The following is a 27,949-nucleotide window of genomic DNA, read 5'->3' as shown; positions in this document are numbered from 1 at the left end:
CTTTGTAGTGCACTATATATTTAAAAGAAAGATATTTAGTACGTTGCTAAAAACCAACCTTCATTTGCCACATGAGTGGTTCAGTTTGAAGTCGCGCATAGATTAATTTAAAAATGCTGCTGAATTTTAGAAAACTGATAGTTTTGGGAGTACAAAGACATAATTCTCGACTTTTTTCTGCTTCTCAGACGAGTGCCAGAAAAGTAAGTTTCACATTTTAAACTGTTAGCTGTATCAAGAGTCAGGCTGAAGTGAATCAGTGTGAACCAGTTTGAATTAATATAAATCAGTAGGAACCAGAATTAATCAATGAACTAATATTAATCAAAGTGAATCAATGTGAATGGATATGACTTCATATAAATCCACATGGGGCGGCACGGTGGTGTAGTGGTTAGCGCTGTCGCCTCACAGCAAGAAGGTCCTGGGTTCGAGCCCCGGGGCCGGCGAGGGCCTTTCTGTGTGGAGTTTGCATGTTCTCCCCGTGTCCGCGTGGGTTTCCTCCGGGTGCTCTGGTTTCCCCCACAGTCCAAAGACATGCAGGTTAGGTTAACTCTAAATTGACCGTAGGTGTGAGTGTGAATGGTTGTCTGTGTCTATGTGTCAGACAACCATTAAAAGAATGGTTACTGGTTACAACCAGTAAAAGAATGTGATGACCTGGCGACTTGTCCAGGGTGTACCCCGCCTTTCGCCCGTAGTCAGCTGGGATAGGCTCCAGCTTGCCTGCGACCCTGTAGAACAGGATAAAGCGGCTACAGATAGCGAGATGAGATGAGATAAATCCACGTGAAGCAATAGGAATCAAAATGAATCACTACGAATTTATAGGAATCAAAATTATCACTATGAATTAATATTAATTAAAATGAATCAATGTGAATGGGTATGACTTTGTATAAATCCATGTAAATCAATAGGAATCAAAATGAATTCATATGAATCGATATGAATTAATATCAATATGAATGGGCATGACAATATAAATCCATGTGAATCAATAGGAATCAAAATGAATCAGTATGAATTGATGTGAATCAGTATGAATCAATTTGAATTAATATGAATCAACATGAGCCCTGTGATGACCTGGCGACTTGTCCAGGGTGTACCCCGCCTTTCGCCCGTAGTCGGCTGGGATAGGCTCCAGCTTGCCTGCGACCCTGTAGAAGGATAAAGCGGCTAGAGATAATGAGATGAGATGAGATGAATCAACATGAATTAATATTAATCAGAATTAATCAGTGTGAATGGGTATGACAATATAAATCCATGTGAATCAATAGGAATCAACATGAATAATATTTTGATTAATATTAATATTAATTAAAATTAATCAATGTGAATGGGTATGACTTAATAAATCCATGTGAAGCAATAGGAATCAAAATGAATCAATGTGAATCAGTATGAGTCAAAATGAATTCATATGAATCGATATGAATCAGTATGAATCGATATGAATTAATATCAGTGTGAATGGGCATGACAATATAAATCCATGTGAATCAAAATGAATCAGTATGAATTGATGTGAATCAGTATGAATCAACATGAATTCATATGAATCAACATGAATTAATATTAATCAGAATGAATCAGTGTGAATGGGTATGACTTAATAAATCCATGTGAATCAATAGGAATCAAAATGAATCAACATGAATTAATATTAATCAAAATTAATCAATGTGAATGGGTATGACTTAATAAATCCATGTGAAGCAATAGGAATCAAAAATGAATCAATGTGAATCAGTATGAGTCAAAATGAATTCATATGAATCAATGTGAATCAGTATGAATCGATATGAATTAATATCACTGTGAATGGGCATGACAATATAAATCCATGTGAATCAAAATGAATCAGTATGAATTGATGTGAATCAGTATGAATCAATTTGAATTCACATGAATCAACATGAATTAATATTAATCAGAATGAATCAATGTGAATGGGTATGACAATACAAGTCCATGTGAATCAATAGGAATCAAAGTGAATCAACATGAATTAATATTAATCAAAATTAATCAGTGTGAATGGGTATGACTTAATATAAATCCATGTGAAGCAATAGGAATCAAAATGAATCAATGTGAATCAGTATGAATCTAAATGAATTTATAGGAATCAAAGTTAATCACTATGAATTAATATTAATTAAAATGAATCAATGTGAATGGGTATGACAGTATAAATCCATGTGAATCAATAGGACTCAAAATGAATTCGCATGAATCAATATTAATCAAAATTAATTCATATGAATCGAAATGAATCTATGTGAATCAATATGAATTAATATCAGTATGAATGGGTATGACAATATAAATCAATGGGAATCAAAATGAATCAGTATGAATTAATATGAATCAGTATGAATCAAAATGAATCAATATGAATTCATATGAATCAACAATAATTAATTTTAATCAGAATGAATCAATGTGAATGGGTATGACAATATAAATCCATGTGAATCAATAGGAATCAAAATTAATCAACATTAATATTAATCAAAATGAATCAATATGAATGGGTATGACTTAATATAAATCCATGTGAAGCAATAGGAATCAAAATGAATCGATGTGAATCAGTATGAATCAAAGTGAATCAACCTGAATTCATATGAATCAACATGAATTAATATTAATCAAAATGAATCAGTATGAATCTATATGAATCCTTGTTTATTCTGGTTGGAGTTTACATCCCTCCTCAGGCGTGTATTAATGAGGCGTTACAACACCTGACTGACCAGATAAACAACATGGAGAAAAAACACCCGGACTCTTTGCTCATTGTTTTGGGGGACTTTAACAGAGCAAACCTCAGCCACGAACTGCCAAAATATAAACAGCACATTAAGTGTCCCACCAGGGACACTAACACTCTGGACCATTGTTACACTGTTTTAAAGGACTCCTACCACTCTGTCCCCCGTGCAGCCTTAGGACCATCTGATCACTGTATGGTTCATCTTATCCCATCCTACAGGCAGAAGCTGAAAGCTGCTAAGCCTGTAGTTAAGGCAGTGAGGAGATGGTCCGATGAGGCCAAAGTGGAACTACAAGCCTGCTTTGACTGCACTGATTGGAGTGTTTTTGAGGCTGCAGCCTCAGACCTGCATGAACTGACTGATACTGTGACATCTTGCATCAGTTTTTGTGAGGATATGTGTGTGTGCCTACCAAAACCTTCCGCATATACAACAACAATAAACCCTGGCTCACTGCAAAACTCAAGCAACTTCGTCAGAACAAAGAAGAGGCCTACAAAAGTGGAGACAGAGTTCTGTATAATCAGACCAGAAACACACTCAGTGCGTTTACATGCACATAGAGAAAATCGAATTTCTGCTGTAGCTCGACTGAAATCGAAGTTCTAAATGCCATGGAAACACCTTAGCTCGGCTGAAATCGAACCGAACTGGATTTCTCGTAATCGAGCTACGCGACCTAGATTATGCGATTGTAGCCGAGCTACTTGGTGCATGTAAACCCTATCGAGCTACGTAGTCGAGCTACTTACTTCAGCACTGCCCCTTCCGGGAGTGACGAGACCACAAGCGGGAAACACAACAGCCTCGGTCGGCATGACAACAGTAGTAGTAGCAAGGAGCAGAAGAGAACACGGAACTGATAACTTTGTGAACACGGAACTGATAACTTTGTTTATACTCTTGAATAGCTCTTCATGACGACAACCGGAAGTGTACCAACACGATGGGGCATGTAGCACCACCTGTGGCTCGGGTGCACAATGTACCTCACACAATAGCTCGATTTCCTTGTGTGCATGTAGGATTGGATTTCTCTGGCACCCCTGCTGGGACCCTTAGCTCGATTACCGACAGTAGCTCGATTTGGATGTGCATGTAAACGCACTGACTGACAATGGAGGTGAAAGCAGCTAAGAGGAGCTATGCTGATGAGATTAAAAACAGCCTTTCAGCAAACGATCCGACGTCAGTGTGGAGAGGCCTGCAGAACATTACTGACTATAGGAGACCATCCCCCAACACTTTAGTGAACCATCAACTGGCTGATGAGCTGAATGTTTTTTTTTGGGGGGGGGGGCTTTTTTCACCTTTATTAACCCCGCCGACAGTAGTCGGAGGGGTTATTATTTTCACCTGCGTCAGTCTGTGTGTGTATGTATCTGTCTGTCTGTCTGTGTGTCTGCAAGATATCTCAAGAACCAATGGATCGATTTGGACCAAATTTTGTACATGTGTTGCCAATCACCCAGGAAGGAAACCATTAAATTTTGGAGGTCAAAGGTCAAGGTCATGGCAGAACTTCGAAATTTTCGCCCAATGTATTTTAATAGGGAAAAGGCGGGGTTTGCACTCGTTAGAGTGTCCCTGTCTAGTTGGATAGGACAGTGTAGAGACAGGACAGGAAATGAGTGGGAGAGAGAGACAGGGAGGGATTGGGAAATGACCTCGGGTCGGAATCGAACCCAGGTCCCCGGATTTATGGTATGGCGCCTTAGCCACCTGAGCCACGACGCCCCCTAGCTGAATGCGCTTTACTGCAGATTTGACACATTCACACCTCTCCCCCCTTCAGTCATTAAAGACCCATTTACACCCCCTACCATTCTGCCACCCCCCGCCTCTGACCCCCCCACCAGCACTCAAGATCTGTGAAGAGGATGTCTGTCAGCTTTTCCGCAGACAGAAGATCAGGAAGGCACCTGGCCCAGATGGTGTGTCACCCTCTTGTCTGAAGGTCTGTGCTGACCAGCTGGCTCCCATCTTCACCCAGATCTTTAATAGATCCCTGGAGCTGTGTGAAGTCCCCTCATGCTTCAAACGCTCCACAATAATCCCGGTTCGTAAGAAAACCAACATCACAGGACTGAATGACTACAGGCCTGTTGCCCTCACATCTGTAGTCATGAAGTCCTTCGAGAGACTGGTGGTGTCATACCTGAAGGACATCACAGATCCCCTGCTGGACCCCCTGCAGTTTACCTACCGAGCAAACAGGTCAGTGGATGATGCAATAAATATGGGTCTACACTACATCCTGCAACACCTTGACACTGCAGGGACGTATGCCAGGATCCTGTTCGTGGACTTCAGTTCGGCATTCAACACCATTGTTCCAGACATCCTCCACACCAAGCTCACCCAGCTCACTGTGCCCTCCTCCACCTGTCAGTGGATTACAAACTTCCTGACTGACAGGAAGCAGCAGGTGAGGATGGGGAGCATCATATCCAGCACTCGGACTATCAGCACTGGCGCCCCCCAAGGGTGTGTGCTCTCCCCATTGCTCTTCTCCCTTTATACTAACGACTGCACCTCAAGAGACCTGTCTGTTAAACTCCTGAAATTTGCGGACGATACAACAGTCATCGGCCTCATCCGAGATGGTGACGAGTCTGCATACAGACGGGAGGTTGAACGGTTGGTCTGTTGGTGCAGCCAGAACAATCTGGAGCTGAACACGCTCAAAACTGTGGAGATGACAGTGGACTTTAGGAGGAGCCCCCCCCCACTCTGCTGCCCATCACCAACAACATTGTGACTGCTGTTGAAAGCTTCAGGTTTCTGCAGGGCTCGAAATTCATATATTTTTTTTCACCAGCCAGCCGGACTAGTTACCTTCCAAAGTAACTAGCCAAACAGAAAATCAACTTGCCAAAATTTGTTCATGTATGAATTTTACTTCTGTCAAAAATAACACAAAAGAGAGTAGTTACCATTGTTCATGACTAACGTGCATTTATTTCAAGACCCGAGTATTTTGATACTGGTTTTTTTGCACACTTTACAAACTGGCATTTGCTGTTCTACATCCTCCTTGTGATATCCAGAAAAATGCTGGATGACTGACCCCTTACTAGTTCTTTTAGGAACCAATTCATCCGCTTCCATTTTTAATTTGTCGCTGAAATTGACTGAGCTTACACAGTAGCCTATGCAACACCGGCGATTGCACGAACTGAGTCAGCGCTGTAAATCGAAACCAGTGTTGCCAGATACTACTGACGTTTTCCAGCCCAAAATATGTTCAAAACCCGCCAAAATGCACTTAAAACCGCCTAAAATGTACTTGATGCCTATCTTGTAAAGTAAAAATATGCAGCTAAAGACCAGTATACTATTTGCAAATCGAACAACAACGCAAACAACTTCTAAATGGCAACATGAGCCCGTCAGTGCTGGAGGTGAAAAATCTGCTGTCTGGTACTCCGCTCCGTATGGTTGAATCAGATTATAACTTTGCAATCATCTGCTGTGTTCTGAATCCTACATGCACCAGTAGGTGACGCACACGCATAATATTATGTAGGCTATGTTAGGCTACGATGCATATCATATACCCTGTCCACACTAGGGATTTTGTACCGATACGAAACTACTTTCGTACCGCAACACCTGTCCACAACTCCAACCCCTGGCAAAAAGTATGGAATCACCAGTCTTGGATGAGCACTCATTCAGACGTTTTATTCTGTAGAACAAACTCAGATCACAAACATGATACAATAATAAAGTCATTCCAAAGTGCAACTTCTTGGCCTTCAGAAACACTAAAATAAACGAAGAAAATACATTGTGATAGTCAGCAAATGTTACTTTTATAGACCAAGCACAGGGGAAAAAAAATATGGAATCACTCAATTTTCAGGTAGAAAATAAGGACTCACCCAGTCAATTTCCTTTCCCTAAATTGACACCTGCCTCAGATTAGATCTGCTCGTTAGTCTGCAGTTAGAAACAGCGCAGTTATCACACCTTGGAGGGCTGCTGGACTAAGTGGATTGGCAAGAATCATGGCTCCAACAAGAGAGATGTCTCTTGAAACAAAAGAGAGGATTGTCAAACTTCTTAAAGAAGGTAACTCTTCACGCATGGTTGCCAAAGATGTGGGCTGTTCACAGTCAGCTGTATCTAAGATATGGACCAAGTACAAACAGCATGGGAAGGTTTTTAAAGCCAAGCGTACTGGTAGACCAAGGAAGACATCAAAGCGTCAAGACAAAAAACTTAAGGCCATATGTCTTGAAAACCGAAAAAGTACAACAAAACAAATGAAGCATAAATGGGAGGAAGCTGGAGTCAATGTACAAGTATGTGACCGAACCGTGAGAAATCGCCTAAAGGAAATGGGATTTTCATATAGGAAAGCTAAAAGAAAACCATCATTGACACCTAAACAGAAAAGAACAAGACTACAATGGGCTAAGGAGAAGCAATCATGGACTGTGGATGACTGGATGAAAGTTATCTTCAGTGATGAATCACGAATCTGCATTGGACAAGGTGATGATGCTGGAACTTTTGTTTGGTGCCGTTCCAGTGAGATTTATGAAGAGGACTGCCTGAAGAAAACATCCAGATTTCCACAATCCTTGATGATATGGGGCTGGATGTCAGGCAAAGGCACTGGGGAGATGGCTGTGGTTACTTCAATAAATGCACAGGTTTACATTGACATTTTGAACAGTTTTCTTATCCCTTCAATTGAAAAGATGTTTGGGGATGATGAAATAATTTTCCAAGATGACAATGCATCGTGCCATAGAGCAAAAACTGTGAAAGCATTCCTTGGTGAAAGACACATCCAGTCAATGTCATGGCCTGCAAATAGTCCAGATCTCAACCCAATAGAAAACTTGTGGTGGAAATTGAAAAAAATGGTCCACGACAAGGCTCCGGCCTGCAAAGCTGATCTGGCAACTGCAATCAAAGAGAGTTGGCACCAGATTGATGAAGAATACTGTTTGTCACTCAAGTCCATGCCTAAGAGACTGCAAGCCGTTATAAAAGCCAGAGGTGGTGCGACTAAGTACTAGTGATGTGTTTTGAATGTTCTTTTGTTTGTCTGTTTTTCATGATTCCATATTTTTTTCCCTGTGCTTGGTCTATAAAAGTAACATTTACTGACTTCCCCAATGCTTTTTCTTCATTTCTTTTAGTGTTTCTGAAGGCCAAGAAGGTGCACTTTGGAATGACTTTTATTATTGTATCATGTTTGTGATCTGAGTTTGTTCTACAGAATAAAACGTGTGAATGAGTGCTCATTCAAGACTGGTGATTCCATACTTTTTGCCAGGGGTTGTATACCGGTACTGTAGCGGTATAACTGTATCGGTACGAAACCCACAAATGTATGGGTTTCGTACCGGTACAGTATCGGTACTGTAGCGCTTCGCTGTAGTGTGGACAGATGAAGCGGTTCTGTATCGATACAAATATAATGCGCGATGAACCATTCCTACTTCTTCCGGCAATACGCACGTGCTTTCCAGCTGTAAATAAAACGTCAGAATGGCTCAAAACGACCATGGAGCAAAGAAAGGGGGGGAAAAGGAGAGAGGTAGAAAGGAGGAAGAGGGGAAAAGGGAGAGAAAGGGAGGGGAAGAGAAGGGAAGAGGGAGAAAGGGAGATTCGTTTTCTTTGTTTCTTTCTCAACTGCCTCGCACGTTTTATGATTCGACTGAATAAATGACCACCAGAAATACAGACTGTACATTGACAACAAAAAGCGCACACACGTCGTTTCATCCGCCATATTCTCGGAAGGAAGTTACTCGGTAACCATGGAAACATTTCGCGCACGCGCATTTCAACTACCGTGAAAGAAAACCGCAAACATTTCTCGCTAGTGTGGACAGATGCACTAAACTGCACCGGTTTACTTTGTATCGATACAGTTATAACTTTCGTACCGGTATAAGTGTGAACACAGCATAACATCTGCATTGCTGAGGTCATTTATTTTTTTTATTTGTCTTTTATTTATTTATCTTTTTATTTATCCTGTTTGTTTTATTAATTTTATAGGCCTAGTTATTCTGCTTAATTTATTTTTGTCTACATCCATGTATTTTCTTCATCTGTTATCCTGATTTTTGTGGATTTGTTAGATTGTACCTGTTTTATATACTTCGATTAAAAAAAAGAAGTTAGGCTAGGACACATGGCTGAATGTAACATGAGAAGAGAAAATGGAGAATGGATTGCGTCATTCAGGGGCTTCAAAGTTTGGGAGAATAGCAGGGTACAAATAATTTACAGTAGGGTGCAAAATGGTAAAATGTCTGCCAGCGGCAGACATAATGCATGCAAAGCATGCAGGGATGGATGGATGGATGGATAGATAGATATATGCAAGTACGAATTTTTCATGGGACGGGATGGTTTGGAACAGGCCATCTAAAATTGGGATAACATTTACCCGGGACGGGTATTTGAGGCGGGTCGTCTAGCTTAAGCTTGATTAGCGTTGTTACGCACGCCAGTGTTTCCCACAGAAATTTTGGAGACTATGGGGGCAAGCCATGGGGGAGGCGCGGGGGTTGTTTAAAATTGAGTGATATGTTAAATATTAAGTTATTACTGAAAAACTATTGATTAAAAAAACAGACACTGAGAAATGGTCCTATAAACAACTTTACCAATATAAAAGATTACCAGGACTACAAAAATGCAGAAAAATAGGCTTTACTTATCCAAATGCACCTGTTGGTTCAAAAGTTAAAGTGCAGAGAACCTCACAGCACAACATGAAGTTACCTTAAAATATAATATAAATGCCTCAGCTTTCATGTAAGAAAAAAAAACTATTAATACTAGTACTGTGTGCAGGCAGTCTCTCCTGAAGACTAAATTAAACAATAATTATAAACTAATTAAATAAATGGCTCAGGCTTCATAGAAGGAAAAAAAACAATTTGAACAGAATCTCTCAGTATGATGCTGAAGCTGCCTAAACAATGGAAAATAAAATACCATTTTGGCAAAAACGTTGGCATCCATTAATTTCTTGTATTAAGTAAAAAAATATGTTGCCAGATACTGCTGACGTTTTACAGCCCAAAATATGTTCAAAACCCGCCAAAATGCACTTAAAACCGCCCAAATTGGGCGGGAAACCGCCCAGTCTGGCAACACAGGTGGCAGTAATGGCTGCACTCATGTCGAGGATGTAAACACAATCTGGCAACACAGGCGGCAGTAATGGCTGCACTCGTGTCGAGGATGTAAACACAGTTGACGCGGCAACGGACACACATGACATAGTGGATGTAATTTACGTTCACAACTTTTTTTGCTGTCAGAAATATTTAATATTAAATTTTGTGACTCGACTGACAATAGCCGGCGGCATAACAAGCCATAGCCGGCGATTTGCCGCCGGTGACCGGCTACTTTTGAGACCGCTGGTCATTCTTATTTACTAGTTTGAGTTCAGTTTCTGCACTACATTACACACATTCATATTAGTCTTACAGTTACATCGACTTTTTTTGTTTAAATAATACTTAATGAGTAATGTTTATTGTTAATGATTAATTTAGGCCAGTGCTCGATTTTGGTTGTTTAAAATACCTAAGGGGTGCTGGGTAAACTAGGTCTATGACTTGCCTCAAAGAGAACTGTTTTTCCTGATTTCCTTCACGTATTCAAGAACATCATTCGGCTTAGGCGTTTACATTCTCTCCCATCTCTGCTTTCTAGTGGTAGTGAAACTATATAAACATCTGATTAAAAACCCGCCGAACTAACGTCAAACCCACCCAATTTTTGTCAACCAGCCCAAGCCAATTTTTGCCCACAAAGTAGAATTCAAAACCGCCCAATCTGGCAATACTGACCGAAACTAGAAAATCTTCCCGCAAGTTCCTTTCAGCGCCGAGATGTCGCCCGGGATTGGTTGGTGAGTGTGTGACGTTATTTATTTATTTTTTTTACCCTTAGGCAGCCTCTCACGTTACTGCCTGAGGGACAGGGAGAAAACCACCGGAAAAGGTTTTAAACAAACGTAACAAACACGAAACAAACACAAGTCGGCAGATGACCATAAAATACTCGATAGTTACGATATTATCATTTTATGTATCTCGCACAGAATTTTCGGAGATATATAGAGTATATTCGATATATCGCACAGCCCTAGTCTGAATCTTTGCTTCATATATATTTTTTATTTTCAACTAGCCAGCCGGGCTGCCTAGTGACAGGAATTACCCGCCAAATGACAAGTTGCCTCGGGTGACCGGACCACCGCAAATTTTGAGCCCTGCTCTGGGTTCCACAATCTCTCAGGACTTGAAGTGGGAGACCAACACAGTCACTATCGTCAAAAAGGCTCAGCAGAGGTTGTACTTTCTGCGCCAGCTCAGGAAGCTCAACCTGCCTAAGGAGCTGCTGACACAATTCTACTCTGCCATCATTCAGTCTGTTCTTTGCTCTTCCATCACTGTTTGGTTTGGATCGGTCACAAAACAGGAGAAGAACAGACTGCAACGGACAATAAGGTCTGCAGAGAAAATTATTGGTGTCAACCTGCCCTCCATCCAAGACCTATACCTGTCCAGGGTCAGGAAACGGGCAGGTAACATCTCTGTGGACCCATCACACCCTGGTCACAATCTGTTTAATCTTCTCCCCTCAGGGAGGCGATATAGATCTCTGTATGCAAAAACAACCAGACACAAGAACAGTTTCTTCCCTCAGGCTGTCTCTGTGATGAACAGCTAAAATCCGGATTCATATATCCGTAATATCACTTGTAAAATATCTGCACACTCATACTGTCATTCTGTGCACACTGTATACTTTATATTTATCTATTTCATACTTGACTTACCTGGATTACTTTGCACTATGCACCTATTGCACCATTTTTTTTTTTTTGTGTGTATACGCTTTTTATCTGTTTTGTACTATGAGAGCTAAGTGATACCGGAGTCAAATTCCTCGTGTGTGTCCACATACCTGGCAATAAAAGTGATTCTGAATTCATATGAATCAACATGAATTAATATTAATCAGAATGAATCAATGTTGATGGGTATGACTTAATATAAATCCATGTGAAGCAATAGGAATCAAAGTGAATCAGTATGAATCAATATGAATCAACATGAATTAATATTAATCAAAATGAATCAGTGTGAATAGGTATGACTTAGTATAAATCCATATGAATCAATAGGAATCAAAATGAATTCGTATGAATCGATGTGAATCAGTATGAATTCCTAGGAATCAAAATTAATCACTATGAATTAATATTAATTAAAATGAATGTGTGAATGGGTATGACTTAATATAAATTCATGTGAATCAGTATGAATCTATATGAATCAATATTAATCAGTATGAATCGATATGAATTCATAGGAATCAAAATGAATCTATGTGAATCAGTATTAGTTAGTTGCTAACAGCTCCAGAAATGCAGTTAACACTTATTCATATAGAACGTGTGTGTGTGTGTGTTTTCATGTTCCAGGGTTTAGTTCTTGGTGTGTATGAAAAGGATAAAGACAACAGCAAGGTGTTCCTCACTGAGGCAGCTGCTGCGTTCGACAGATCCATATCAGGAAAACTCAGTGAGATTCTGTCGGTGTGAGTGGATCACTCAATTCCAGTTTTCATTTTTATAGCACAATTTAACAACACACATTGTGACCAAGCAAGTGTCCAGAAATCCGGATGCAGATTTAAATGTATCCCTGATGAACAGCGAGAGGTGACAGTGACGACACGAGGAAGAAACCGGTCACAAATGAGAGCATCATATACTGCAATTATAAATCTTTTTTTTTTCCTTTCCTTATACAAGTGTATACTATCATGTCACACATTTCTAAGTGTGTTGAAAGGATGTTCAGTTTTGAACGTCATAGTCTTTCTGATTACAGCGGCACATTGGCTGTGGGCGGGTTATCATTTCTGATCTTTGCTTTCTAGATCTGGACCTCCATTAAAGAAGGGAAAGAGCCGGATATTCTATGGATTACATCAGGTGTCTATGAAATGTGTGGTCGTTCTGATGCATGATTCAGTGTTGGTGGATGCAATGCCTCCATGATAGATACTGTAACACCACCTCAATAAAGTATTCACCATCACCTGTTTCCCTGGGGCAGTGCTTAATTTGTGAAGTGGGAGGTCCCGGAACGCAGGAGGTGGGTGGGTCCGGCGACTCAAAAAAAAAAAAGGCGGGGGGCGGTTTACTATAACTTTACACACACACGCCTATTGCATGACATGTATTGCAACAGCACCAGTTATCAAATCCTGGACAACAATGGACAACGCTCAGAATGTTCTCCAAACAGGCACTCAAGTTCACACTCGCTCTCCACACATACGTTAAGGCAGGGGTCGGGAACCTTTTGGCTGAGAGAGCCATGAAAGCCACATGTTTTCAAATACATTTTCGTGAGAGCCATATATAAAGTGACGCTGAATACAACTAAAATGCATTTTTACATATGACCAACAATTTGAGTGTAATATATTCTTTTTCATAATGGAGAGGCTCTTGACATGCCGTCTTCCTCCTGTCCCCCGCTGAATATTTTGACGCAAACGTAGCTTGCAGGGCTGTGTTGAAAAAATCGATTTTCCGATTCTGAATCAATTTGCATATTATTTCCTGACGATCGATTCGTACGTCCAAAGATCGATTTTTTTTTTTTTTTTTTTTTTTAAATTACATTTTTCCCAGTGAACTTTAACCCCACTCGTCGCGTCATTGAATTCGCGCAGGCGGTCTGGATGCAAACAGCGCGCCTTTTGGCGGATGCCGCCTTTTTCACGGCTGAATAGTGCAGATCCGATTTTTTTTTGGGGGGGGGGTTGGAGTGTCAGAAGAAAACAGTAAATCAGAAAGCTGTGCACGTTTGCGCGAAAGCTGCGCAAACGTGCACAGCTTTCTGATTTACTGTTTTCTACTTCCTATGTTTCATGGACTGTAACGGCATTTGCTTATTTAGTAATTTTAATACAGAATTTACTTTGATGAAATTATAATCAGACACTCTAACGCCCCCCTTAAAAAAAAAAAATCGGATCTGCACGATTCAGCCGTGAAAAAGGCGGCATCCGCCAAAAGGTGCGCCGTTTGCATCATTACTGCAAAAAGAAGCTGCCTTACTCCTGGGCATGTAAATGAGCTCCTTTTTCTGCAGAAGAATCTTTTTGTACCCAAGTGATGGCAGTTGATGGACAGTTTACCCAGTCTGTCTCAGGTCAAGCTTAAGGTCCAGTCAGAATTTTATTTTTGTGTGCACTTTAACAGGAAACAGTGTTTTTATTTACAGTCTGAAGTTGAAATTTAAGGTTTATTATTTATTTAAGTTTAAAATTTAAGGTAAATTTAAAGTTTAAGTTTAAATGTCCTGTTTACATGTTCGCATTTTAAAGGCAATTGAATGTTTTATGGCGTATTCACACCTACGTTGTTTGGTCCGGACCAAACGAACCAAATTTCCCTTGGTCCAGACCTTTTGGGTTGGTCTGAATACAAACCACCGAACTCTGGTCCGGACCAAACAAGCGGACCGAGACCGAGCTGCAAGGTCGGACTCGGTCCGGACCAAAGGAACCCTCGTGCGGATCTTTTGGAGGTGTGAAAGCAGACCGGACCTAATCCGACAGTTTTGCTTTTTTGTACCTCGGGAGCTTCCATTGTTTGTCGAGCATTATGGGAAACAGAGTCTTGACACTCCACCGCAAAGTGCAAACACTGTTTCGGTTGTCAAGGGAACCTTACAACAGTCGTTCAGTCATTCAGACCAGTGGTAGGCTAGACTACAGAGTACAAAAAACGAGTAGGGGGCAAACGTGGGCCGAGGAAGAAACGCGTACCCTTGTGGATATATGGGCAGATGTCCACATATCTGAGCTTTTGGAGAGAACACACAAAAATGCCGACGTGTTTGCTGTATTCAGTGAGAAAATGAAGGAGAAGGGGTTCACGCGCTCCCCAGAACAATGTCGGCTAAAAGTGAAGAAACTCCGTCAGACCTACATTAAAATCAGGGACATTCTTTCAAAAAGTGGCGGTACTAGCGACGCAAAAAAGAAATTCATCTATTGCGTGAAGAGCCAGAACTGTCACAACATGATGTGCGCTCATCAGCGCTATCCTCCGTAGCCGCCTTGCCCTTTGTCATCGTCGTTGATAAATTACTTGTACAACAGCATAGTAATCGCACAATTGTGAAAACAGTAAAAACTGGAAAAAACATATAGCTTTGATGACATTAAAAAGAATAACAGCACGGAAAGCCTCCATGACTACTTTTGAACTTAACGCTTTGTGCGCGCGTCGTCTCTGACCAATAGCTGAACGACCTCAGGGCGCGTGGCTTTGTTGACAGATTTTGGTCTGCTTACTAAAATGTACAGTGTGAAAGCGAACCGCACCAAAATGAAAAAAAAAAAAAAACATTTGGTTCGGACCAAAGCAAGTGAACTATCGAACTATCCTGGTCTGAATACACCCTTAGAGATACTTATGTTTCCTAAGGTGCTGTATCTTTTGGTTCTTATTTACAAACGGTATAATGACCGTTAGGTTACTTTGAAGCCAGTAACCAGCAATCTGTTTACATTTACACTGGCTAAGAATCTCTTTTTTTCACATTATAAAATAAAAATGCATTTGTGTGCAACAGCAACAGCTTTTGGGTGAATTCTTAATCTTAATAATGCACCAGGTTAGTATCCCATTTGGACACTATTGTTGCAGGTATAGAGACCTCTGGCGTCCTCTGTTTGCTGTCTTGATTCGCCTTTCTGTGAGGGGTTTTGATCATTATCATTTTCACCAGTCTTACAGCCATCATTAACTACCAATACTTGATTAATTTGCTGTTGAATGTCAATATAATACAAGTATTAATATGTTGCTTAACTACACAGTCAAAAATGGTTCTAATAACACTAACCCGAATCGATATTGGATCGAATCGAATCGAGATCGGATCACATCAAATCGTATAGAGTCGTGATAATCGATTCTGAAGCTTCGGAATCGAATCGATTCTTGAAATTTGAATCGATACCCAGCCCTAGTAGCTTGGCGTGTTTTGAAGTGCCGCTTTATTTCATTGTTTCATCGATGCAATCTTGTCATTGTATAGGCTTATTGGACACAAAGCAGAACCCTCTCACCCCACAAAGGCGAATTCCTCTGTCCATTCCTGTTGAAATATACGGTACAGGCTTTCGTCTAAACCGGGGAACAGGGGCGCTGCGCCCTCTTACTCTCGGCGTGCGCCCTCTTACCGAAATGCCGATTGAACCCCAAGTCACACTTAAGCCATGCACTTGTATGCTACTGCACAACATGCAATCTCTCAAAACGATCTTTTCTCCGTGAAAACATCCCAGCAACACCACGTGACAATGTGTCTGATCATCAAATACGTTATAATTACTCCAAAAATATTCCAGTCATAGTAGATACACCGCCAGACGGTGCAAAAACAATCCGAATCGGCGTTTTCCAGACTGAGGCGCCATGTTTGTTTACTTGTCGCGGCTGCTCTCGCGAGATTTGACATGGGTTACATACAAGGTCAGCTAACTTGTAGAGCGAGATTTCTCGAGACTGAATGACCTTTCACCCACCGGCGCGGGAGCTTTTGACAGAAGTAGTTCCCGAGTTGTTTTTGTTGACACTTGGGCATTTAAAGATGTCATCCCGCGGCACGAAGCGGAAGAAAGTCAAAGACTGTCCGGGGCAGAAGAAGATTACTTCTTTCTTTTCAATGTTGACAGACAATTTGTTACAATTTCCCTCTCCGATAGCCTCAGAATGTCCCATTGTAGCCTCAATTTTTCAAAGGCTTCGCACGGCAGAGAGGGGGGACAACTGGCGCTCCCTCGCCATGGTGAGCGCCCTCATACTAAATTTTTCTAGAAAAAACCCTGCGGTAGCCTACCAGTCACCTTTTTTTTCCCTTTTCGCCATGTTCTTTGTCAAGAGGCTTTGCTTTGCGGTTGGTGCGCTAACATTTCTAGCTTCACCGCCATCATTCTTCTCCTCGTCTTTTTGATCATTCCCGCAGACTGGTACACTTGCAGCAGGTGCTGGTGCAGTGTCACTGTGTCCAACGTCGTCCATTTTAGGTCGTTTAGGATCCGGCTGTCCTGGGACTTTGACAAATTTTAGTAAGCTTTCTTGTTTTTTTGCCATTTTTTCCACAGCGCAAGCTAACGGCTACAAAAAACCCGGTGTTCTATTGAGCGGAAGTATACACCCCATGTCGTCCCCCCCCGCTTCCCCTTTCGCATAGATTTTGTGGATGTCATAGGAGAGAAATCAACAACAGATATCAAAATCAAAACCGAACACTAAACAAATTTTTATTTACTTATTTATTTAATTTATTGTTTGATTTTTTTTTTTCCCTTTGTGATGGTCACGGAGGTGATCTGATCCATTTAAATAGCTGCCGGAACACCGAATGAAATGAAAATAGCTGCCGGATCCGACGACGGAGGTTACGGATCTTGTTCCGGCTCAAATTAAGCCCTGCCCTGGGGTATAATTTAGAGGTTGCACACGTTACAAAAACAAAACAAAACTGTAAATGTCAATAATTCTGGAGGACACTGCATGTCTTTTTAAAAAATTTTACTTTTTACATATCTGGCAAATTTTTTTTTCATTACAGGACTTCCCGAGTGTCATAGTAGTGGGTCTTGGCCAGAAAGGAGCAGGAGTGTGTGAGAAGGAGCACTGGGATAACAGCAAGGAGAACATCCGGGCAGCTGTAGCAGGTTGGGACTGCTTGCTTGTCAAGTGTGACCTCTGCACGCGAATAAGCTGCTTTTTTTTTTTGGTTGAGAGAGATCAAATGAGAAAGTCTAGCCTCCTGAGCTGCCAGTACCTCGAATAAGCACTCTTTACAACCGTGGTGAGCAGAAGAGCATCTCGGAATGCTCTTCAACAGCAGGGTCCAGGAACAGGAACTCCAAGTACTGTATATGTCTGACTTTTTTTTTTTTTAATCCCCCCACCCACCCAGTGGGCTGTAGGCAGCTTCAGGACCTGGAGATTCCCCATGTGGAGGTGGATCCATGTGGAGACAGTCAGTCAGCAGCAGAGGGCGCCGTGCTCGGTTTATTTGAGTACGACGAGCTTAAAAGCAAGAAGAAAACCAGGCCAACTCCACAAATATATGGCAGGTACTAGAACTCATAGCATCATGAGTAAGGAGTATAAGATTGCCCAGTGTGCTGTTCGAGGAAAATGATCTCCAGGGTTGTGCTGATTTGCAGTTTCTTTTTATTAATTAAAAAAAAAAAATGACCCGTCACGCTTTTTATCCATTTAGAGTAACCGTTAATACCGGTTCAGTCTGTTAATTAATTTCAAAGGAGGTGTGTTAACTTTGCAGCGCCGATGATAAAGCGTGGAAGAAGGGTGTTCTGTATGGAGAGGGGCAGAACCTGGCCAGGAGCTTGATGGAGGCTCCAGCCAATCATGTTACACCTACGGTTTTCGCCGATCGAATCGAGCAGGCGCTGTCTCCCTTCTCGGACAACGTGACTGTCCACAAAAGGTATCAAATCGTCAGGGTATAGTTTTATTACTCCTATTTCCTGCCTCTCATCAAGCACCGAGTATTCAACTTTTGAGTTTTGTGATGTTCTAGCCACCGTCTGTCGTTCTCAGAACCCAAAGGTGGATCGAAAGTGAGCAGATGGGGGCGTTTCTCAGTGTCTCAAAAGGCTCAGAGGAGCCCCCTGTCTTCCTGGAGCTGCATTACACCGGAAACCCAGATTCCAACCAGGCTCCTTTAGTGCTTGTTGGCAAAGGAGTCACTTTTGACAGGTGATGTTTTTTCAAACAAGATAACGTCTCATTCACGTTCAGGTTTCTGTTGATTCTTTCTACTCTGATGCTCATGAGACTTCACTCTTTCGTACCTCAGTGGTGGAATCTCGATAAAACCCTCCTCTGGGATGGATGCCATGAGGGCGGATATGGGCGGAGCCGCTACGGTGTGTTCCACCATCGTCACAGCAGCCGCTCTGAAACTGCCAATCAACATCATAGGTCCGCCCACATTATCTGGTCTGAATGTTAAAGGAGAACTGAAGGCAAATTTTTTTTTTTTTTAAATCAAAATTCTGTTTCTCTCATTTTATTAAATATAGGAATGCATTTCTGACCGCTATTTTGTCACTGCTATAGCAAGTTCTGAGTGTTTGAAATATGCTATGTAATACACTACCGTTCAAAAGTTTGGGGTCACTTTGAAATGTCCTTATTTTTGAAAGAAAAGCACTAGATCACTTTAAACTAATCAGAAATCCACTCTATACATTGCTAATGTGGTAAATGACTATTCTAGCTGCAAATGTCTGGTTTTTGGTGCAATATCTCCATAGGTGTATAGAGGCCCATTTCCAGCAACTCTCACTCCAGTGTTCTAATGGTACAATGTGTTTGCTCATTGCCTCAGAAGGCTAATGGATGATTAGAAAACCCTTGTACAATCATGTTAGCACAGCTGAAAACAGTTGAGCTCTTTAGAGAAGCTATAAAACTGACCTTCCTTTGAGCAGATTGAGTTTCTGGAGCATCACATTTGTGGGGTCGATGAAATGCTCAAAATGGCCAGAAAAATGTCTTGACTATATTTTCTATTCATTTTACAACTTATGGTGGGAAATAAAAGTGTGACTTTTCATGGAAAACACAAAATTGTCTGGGTGACCCCAAACTTTTGAACGGTAGTGTATATCAGTCCATATGTCAAAGCGATGGCCATAAACAAGATTTGTTGAGACCTGTGCGAGACATCGTAGGACGGAAGTAAAACGTACAGTGGAAATCAAACCTTGTGTCCGAAATCGCTCCGTCGCGCTGGTATTTATGTCATTACTGTCGCACAATTAAAACGTGCCAGATCAGCCGGCTGGTGGGTTTCAAAATAATAAATACATGCATGTGTTTTTGTGGCGGCACGGTGGTGTAGTGGTTATCACTGTCGCCTCACAGCAAGAAGGTCCGGGTTCGAGCCCCGTGGCCGGCGAGGGCCTTTCTGTGTGGAGTTTGCATGTTCTCCCCGTATCCGCGTGGGTTTCCTCCGGGTGTTCCGGTTTCCCCCACAGTCCAAAGACATGCAGGTTAGGTTAACTGGTGACTCTAAATTGACCGTAGGTGTGAATGTGAGTGTGAATGGTTGTCTGTGTCTATGTGTCAGCCCTGTGATGACCTGGCGACTTGTCCAGGGTGTACCCCGCCTTTCGCCCGTAGTCAGCTGGGATAGGCTCCAGCTTGCCTGCGACCCTGTAGAACAGGATAAAGCGGCTAGAGATAATGAGATGAGATGTGTTTTTGTGATAAATCCATATTATACTGAGCGCATTTCCCACATTAATCAATACAAACTAGCTGCATCTTTCACTTCTTTTAAATCAAGGCTGAATCCTTTCTTCTTTGCCGCTGCCTTTTATTAAATCACTTTTGAGACTTTTAATCTGATTTCTTTCAGCGTGACCGCAATGCATGATGGGATATACTGCTTTGGTTATTGACCATCGTTGTACACTGCTTTTCGTGATGCATTGTGGGATACTTTGAGTGCACTATATAGGGCGTAAATAATCCTCACTAAGGTTTCGGACAGCACTACAAAATGGCGTCCTCACTATATAGTGAGTAGGGAGGGATTTCGGACACAGGGAAAGTGACCAACGTTGTCAAAAGACGCACACACCGTCTTTCGAATGCTGACGTAATCAAATCTGAAGTTTTGTTTGTTTTGATAGCGATCAGGAAAGTTTGAAAAAAGCAGGCAGTAATCGTCATTTAAACTCGTTTTTGTGCAAGATTTCGTTTGGAAAACAGTTTTCAAAATGGCGGCGCTGACACTTCACGTTTCGAAGTCTCGCACAAGTCTCATGAAGATCGCGCGGATAAGCGACGCCTGCCGTGGACCAAACGAACTAAATTCAACATGGCTAAAAACCGAATAGGCCGATAAGTATAATATTTAATTGCGATTAGTTGCCAATACGAGTCACGATATAAGGTTACTAAAACCGAAAACGTAATTGAATAACGCGTTAATTAAGAGATGAAGCAAGTTTAAAAATGACTTCAGTTCCCCTTTAAATGTTGGCTTAGACTACAGTGTAACCACTATATAACAGCTTCAGGGTTTTTTGTTTGTTTGCTTGTTTTTCAGTGATTTCTGTACCTCGTTTATTCCATGCAGTATGCTGAATTTTATTTTTTTAGGTTTAACACCTCTTTGTGAGAACATGCCGAGTGGAAAAGCGAACAAACCAGGAGATGTGGTGAAGGCGAAGAACGGCAAAACCATCCAGGTATTTCTTTACATACCACAGACTGATTTAGTGCCGCACAAATATCCTCCATTTTAATTTATTACATGGCATTAATCTGTTCCGATAGATTGATAATACTGACGCTGAAGGTCGTCTGATTTTGGCCGATGCCCTGTGCTACGCTCACAACTTCAATCCCAGGGCTATAGTCAACGCTGCTACTCTTACCGGTGCGTACTTGCTCACACCTTCTTTCTGAAACGCACACACACACACTAAATATTTAGTTGGCAGTTTAGTAGGTACAAAAACCATCTAATTTGGCAAGTTCCCTCTTAATGGAGCACCACGTACCAGGTTTGATTTCTGACTGCTTTTGACTGGATAATGTTGGCACTTGAGTGTAGATCCGTACTCGGGTTATCTGTTCTTATTCTACCCACGTTCACTGGATGTGAGAAATCGCACACTCTGATTACTACTAGGCTATCAGCTCATATACCGTGAGTAGAGACTCCAGCCCAGTCAGTTGCAGTAATGCACCTTTAAAGGTAGACTGCCTTTCAGATTTTAAGTGTAGGTCATAAAAAGAATTTTCCCCGACACCAGAGATGCCTACTAGTACGGATTGGCCGTATTTTGTACGGAAAATTACGTAAATACGATGTTACGGCAAACAGTGTTATTCTGTACGGAATTATTATAAAGTCTTAAAAAAAATTCCAGTGAGTTGTTTTTAAATGTCCAAGCGACTTTTTCAATCCATGTGCGATTCACGGCTATTTATTTTTACGACAACCGCACATGCTGTGTGTGACATGCGCAGATTCCGCACATTTGTTCGCGCTATTTTCGATACGGTAGAATGGCTGTGCATTACACCCAGTCAAAAGGGCAATGGATACGGGCACTGCAAACTGTGTAGAACTGACATTAACATCACTCATGGTGGTCGCAATGACTGCACGCGGCATGTCAACTCCAAAAAACATATGGAGTATGCTGAAATGGCGAGTCAGGCGGAAAGTAAATCTGGGGGCATCCAGCAGTTTTTTACGAAATCTGTGGATGAAAAGACACGGAACGTGACATGTGCTGAAGCGGTGATGGTTGACCTGTGCTTGGAGTTGAACTTGCCAATTAGTGCCGTGAAATGTGAGTTAAACTTATTCAGTTTCTTTTTACATGTCTGATTTTTATTCACTGAAATATCAAACACTGGCTGTACTTCTTTAATTCAAAGTCTTTTCAGTGTTGCAAGTGCAAATGTACATGTAGTATGATCAAAAACAGAATTTTATGATTAGTGCTGTTGGGATTGTGGCAAAAAATTGATCATTCCACTGTTTTAAATACAATTATAAATGTCATTTTATTCAATGTCTCTTCTGAAGCATTATGCTGAAGTATTTATATATTGGGACATTAAGATAACAATGTCGGACTCTCTTTGGCATGAAATAAGAAATTTTTTTAAAAATTTTATTAGAATCCGTTAACAGGTAGAACATTTTGCCAGGCAATATAATATAATACTTTTGAGGAGTTACATTCAATACCAATGATTGGTAGTCAACCGTAATGTCTGCAAACAGGGAACACTATTGTATTTATAAAAATGTGATATATTGTATGCTCTAGAAATTTGTTGAGTGGAAATTCAGTTGAGATGGCTGCTCGTGTTTTTGTTTATTCAATTCACACAAAACAGTACTTTTTAATAATTTAAATGTTAAACATATCAGTATATACACCTCTTTATAATGGAAATGCGCATAAATTAATGTTACTGAAAGTCATTCCAAAATACTGAAAAATGTTTTCAAGAATACTGAAATTCAAAATTTGGGGTAGGCATCTCTGCGACACCCAGTTATTTTTGTTTCATGGACCGAAAGCTACTGAATTCGAATCAAACTTCCAATTTTATTTATTTATTTTTTAAACTGAGCAATTAATAAATTTAAGGCCGTGTGGTCCGAAATCCTCCGCTATTTTTTCCTGCTTCACCATGACGCGATACAAGATACTACGTCATGCATGACGTGGTGGGCTTTCCCCGTTCGCCCAAGGCATTGTGGGATACAAATTTGAGACAGGAGAGAAAAATGATGGAAGCAAATGAACCGTGAAAGAGCGACTAGAGTAACGGAAAGCGAGAAGAAAAGACATTGTTATATATGAAGGAAAGGAAACGCAGGACCAAACTAATAAATATCGGAGCTCAGCGAGCACCTCGGTGTGATCAGTTGTTCGTTTAGCGACAGAATGATGGAGCCGTCAGTGCACGCTCAAAGGTAAACCTGTAGATGGCAGTAATGCAACACTGTGGATGCCAGCTGCCGTAAAACCCAAAAGAAGACGAAGGTAGTAAACCTGCGCATGCGCACACGGACTTCCTCTGTCTGCTTGATTGCGCAAAGCGAGCGATTTCATGCACATTATTTGCTCGGGAATCCCGTCGAAATCGAAAGGCCGTCTTGCTTTACGTGGGTTTGCCAACTGCCAAAAAGAGAAGAAAAGAAAATGGCGGAGTGTGTTACAGAACCAACTAAGGATGTAATAAAGGCTACATCCACACAACGGCAACGAGATTTAAAAAAAAAAAATATCGCGTCCACATGGGCAACGGATCAGTAAAATATCAGGTACATATGGCAACGTAACGCTTGCTGAAAACGATGCAATACACATGCCACACCTCTAGGTGCGCTGTAAGACGGTCCCATCGGAGACACCAGAACAATAGAAGAAGTAAGGACGCATGCGCATAACCTATTATGCGCGAGACTTCATATTAGCCACAAAGTCAGAAAAATCTGTTCGTAAAATTACGTTATAATGACCAAATACAATGAAAAGTATTTTTCCAGTCTCACCTGTGAAAGGTAATCCCATGTGATCTCGTTTGGACGGCAAACCTGTTGGTACAGTTAAACGCAGCACATGAATGAGGCATCTTTATTCTCCGCTTTGACCCATCCAATATGGCGGCGAGGATGACGTATGATTCTACGCGGAAGGCGGCATCTTTAATGGTCCGGAATAAATTGAATGCTACACGTTGATGGATTAATTTGTTCTTCTACGCCCTTTTTGAGGAATGTATTGTAGGACTTAAACCAACATCTGAAGAGGTGAGATCGCTCCTTTTTTTTTTTTCCCTATTTTTGCTGGCGGGATTGACTCTGCCCTAAGGGCTATTCTCTCTCTCTCTCTCTCTCTCTCTCTCTCTCTCTCTCTCTCTCTCACTTTGCACCATTACACAATAAATATTCACAGTGAAAATATTTTGTAAGTGCGTTTCATGAACCAAGTTATAGGATTTGTTGACAACTCGCATCGAGTTCGTTACACTTCTACCCGGCGTGAAGCACATGTGGTTGTGACGTCATCGTAAACAAATCCGTTCTACTCATCCAGACGACTTCGCAACGGCGTCGTTGCCAGATTTTTCCACTCTGGAACCCGTTCTCAAAAGATTCCGTTTTGGGGCACCCAAAACGCCGGTGCCGTGTGGACACCAGGCCGAAACGATAAACAATTTTATCAGATTCACCTGAATCTGTTGCTGTGTGGACAGGGCCAAAAACTCTACTCAACCCCCCCCCCAAAAAAAAGCAACAAAATATGGAATGAAAGTATTTGATGGTAAGAACTTTTTTTTTTTTTTTTTTTGTTCCTCCCCCCAAGAATTATTATAGCATTCTAAGCAGAAATTATTTTATCAGACGTTTTGTATCAAGTTTTTATTTATTGAATTTGCAAAAAAAAAAAAATGCTCCGTTTCTCAAAATCCAGTGAATGTGGATAGAATAAAACAGTTGTTCCACTCAATCTCATCGTACATGGCTTATAGGCTACTCGGTGCTACACGCCTTGTCGGCTATCAGCTCATGTACGACTCGATTTCATGGAATAACTGTATCTTAAATGCATTGAATAATTTCTGTAATCTTTCTCCGTCTGCCAGGTGCTATGGACGTCGCCTTGGGTTCTGCTGCTACAGGTGTTTTCACAAACTCGGACTGGCTTTGGGAAAGGCTACATAAGGTAAACAAAAAAGAAAGATCTTTCATTCATTCTTAGTACCTGCTGGATCACGAAGGCGAGCCCATATGGTCCAATCCAGAAGAACAGACTGCTGAAAAAGTTAATGCTGGGTAAAATGGAAAGGTGTCAGGATTGACTTTTTCAGCAGTTTGCGCTACAGTTGTTGTTCTGGGTTGGACCGTATGGGCGAGCCTTCGTGCTCCATGCGAATCAATGAGCCTTCGACACCCATGACCCTGTCGCCGGTTCACCGGTTGTCCTTCCTTGGACCACTTTTGGTAGGTACTAAGCCCTGTATACCAGGAACACCCCACAAGATGGAGATGATCAGACCCAGTCATCTCGCCATCACCATTTGGCCCTCGTCAAAGTCACTCAGATCCTTACGCTTGCCCATTTTTCCTGCTTCCGACACATCAACTTCAAGAACCGACTGATCTCTTGCTGCCTAATATATCCCACCCCTTGACAGGTGCCACTGTAATGAGATAATCAATGTTCTTCACTTCACCTCTCGGTGGTTTTAAAATTACGGCTGATCGGTGTGTATCACTTTAACTCAAATGCACCTCATCGCTTCTCCACAAGGAGGCGTTAAGTAACCATATTTTCACATCCGCAGCATTATTAATGCAAGCTGTGAAATGAATATTAAATAAAGGGAGCCCAGTGTTTATTGGCCTAATGTTACTGTCATAATTGTAGCATTTATAAATAACTCGCTGGTGTGTAATTGAGATTTTCTTCAAAAATGTTTTGCAGAAATGAATGTTGGGCAAACTTAAGTAGGGCTGTGCTCGTTTGCCATCAGTTGCTCACGATATCGTACCATATATATCGCGATATATCGAGTTAAACGATGTCTTTTAATGTATTGTAAGCAGAAGGCGCGAATACGTTTGGCGCCAAAATTATTCAATCAATGAGTCTCGAGACGAGGCCATGGAGACATGGGGGACGTAATTAGCGGCTTGCAGCATCTGTAGCAGAGCGCCTAATTTCTAGTGCGCATACCCTGAGTAACTGGAAGCGCCATTTGTAAATAAAAACGTTTTTGGTTGGAACAGGGTGCAAGCATGAATTTCCGTCGATTTCTGGCATGAAACATGCTTTAAATCAAGTGAAAATTGATGACAACCTGTTACAGAACCGGGAGATATGCATGAAATATGTCATATATGGGATTTTCGATTTTCAAGTGAGTAAACGATATCGTATCGTACCCCCAGAAATCGTGCATGATCGAGTATCGCGAGCTGTGAGCACAGCCCTAAACTCAAGCATGCACAAACTTACGATAATCTCTCCAGTGATGATGCTGAAAAGCAAGCTTGGGTTTGAGAAAGAAAGGCTATTAAAGTGCCACAGAAATCAAACTTGAATGAATGTACAGTGGCAGTCATAAGTTTGTACACCCCTAGGATAGTAATTTACTCAGAGTTGAGGGCATGATGCTTGCAAGCGTAATCACTCAAACCATTTTTCCTGTGTTTTCAGGCAAGTGCGATCACGGGCGATCGGGTGTGGAGGATGCCACTGTTTCAGCACTACACCAGACAAGTCACAGAAAGCGCTCTGGCAGATTTGAACAATGTTGGGAAATATAGCCGGTACCTGTCTTTTGTTCCTTACACAAGCATTGCATTCTCATTGTAGGCTTTCATACTCCTCTTTCTTCTCTCTATGACAGCGACGCTAGCCAATCATAGGCACTTATGAGTTCACGTATGTGGAAGAGGGTAGATAGCACTTTGATATCAGGAGCTAACTTGTGTCATGGATGTACTTCAGCATTAAATGTAACTAAAAACAGATTGAAAACCACAATGGTTCGATTATTTGTTAAAAACTAAGCATTACGTTAACCCTGCCTCGTGTTCTGTGCATCACACCCACTAATTGTCGATTATTTTCCCTCAAATCTTGCTTGTCTCAGGTATCACGTTTACAGAAACCTCTACTACTAAACCATTGTTTCTTCAAGTGAAGTTTGTAGCTTATGAATGCCTTGGTGCTCTCTCTGAACAGCTCGGGCGGAGCGTGTACAGCCGCTGCGTTCCTGCAGGAGTTTGTCACGGCCACTCACTGGGCTCATCTGGATATCGCCGGGGTGATGTCCAATAAAGATGAAGTCCCCTACCTGCGGAAGGGAATGTCTGGGAGACCCACGCGGACGCTCGTCGAGTTTGCTGCTGCCTTGGCCTCGGAGTCTTAAAGGGATGATCTTTGAGCTCTTGGATTATAGGAGTGAAAGGAGTTAATATTCAAATTCCCAACAGGTTTAGGGGAAAATGTTGCAGGTTCTCAGTCATTTGGTAGAACCCCAGAAATTGGTTTCTCGATTCTACTTTTTTTTTCCCCCTAGGATTATATAGTAGTCAAGGCAGTAGTAGATGATGATGCTCTCTCAAATTGTTCACAGGCATTTAATAAAAATTACATTTCGTAATGTTTTCTAATGTCATCCCTTGCAGTTTATTTGTAACTAACCTCCAGCCAACCACCTTCAACCTTACTCAGAAAATGGAAAGCACAACTAAAGTCTTACTTCATTTTAACAGCTTTGGATAAAGCAGTGGTTCTCAGTGAGGTCCAGGGATTCATGAAGCATAGTCAGTGTGTACCAGAGGGGAACCATCAGCATTTCAAATGATGTATTTAATTGCTTTCATTCTTTCATAATGTCATAATTATTCTCTTCTGATTCTAATTCAGTGTCCATTTTCTATCAAGTGTGCTTCAGAAATGAAAGGGTTACTGCCCTGAAAACATTAAAATCGAGTTATCCAATGAGATTTTTTTTGTTT

The 27,949-nt window shown here is 41.4% G+C and overlaps 2 protein-coding genes across 2 annotated transcripts in view; one reads left to right on the top strand and one right to left on the bottom strand.

Moving 5' to 3' along the window:
• The window catches only part of clockb (clock circadian regulator b), a 112,015-nt gene that overhangs the window by 75,872 nt on the left and 8,194 nt on the right, over positions 1–27,949 (bottom strand). The gene's annotated exons all lie outside the window — the stretch shown is intronic.
• lap3 (leucine aminopeptidase 3) lies at positions 45–27,937 on the top strand. Its single transcript, XM_060916556.1, has 13 exons — positions 45–203; positions 12,274–12,389; positions 12,735–12,789; positions 17,459–17,564; positions 17,813–17,972; positions 18,185–18,349; positions 18,463–18,621; positions 18,722–18,846; positions 21,040–21,128; positions 21,217–21,319; positions 25,063–25,142; positions 26,640–26,752; positions 27,171–27,937. Exons 1-13 carry the CDS (start codon positions 114–116, stop codon positions 27,355–27,357), a joined length of 1,548 nt encoding a protein of 515 aa, XP_060772539.1. The 5' UTR covers positions 45–113; the 3' UTR covers positions 27,358–27,937.

This window comes from Neoarius graeffei, chromosome 3 (genome assembly GCF_027579695.1).
Source record: "Neoarius graeffei isolate fNeoGra1 chromosome 3, fNeoGra1.pri, whole genome shotgun sequence".
Lineage (NCBI taxonomy): Eukaryota > Metazoa > Chordata > Actinopteri > Siluriformes > Ariidae > Neoarius > Neoarius graeffei.
The sequence above is the reverse complement of the archived record's forward strand: the minus strand, read 5'-3'. Positions and strand labels throughout refer to the sequence as shown.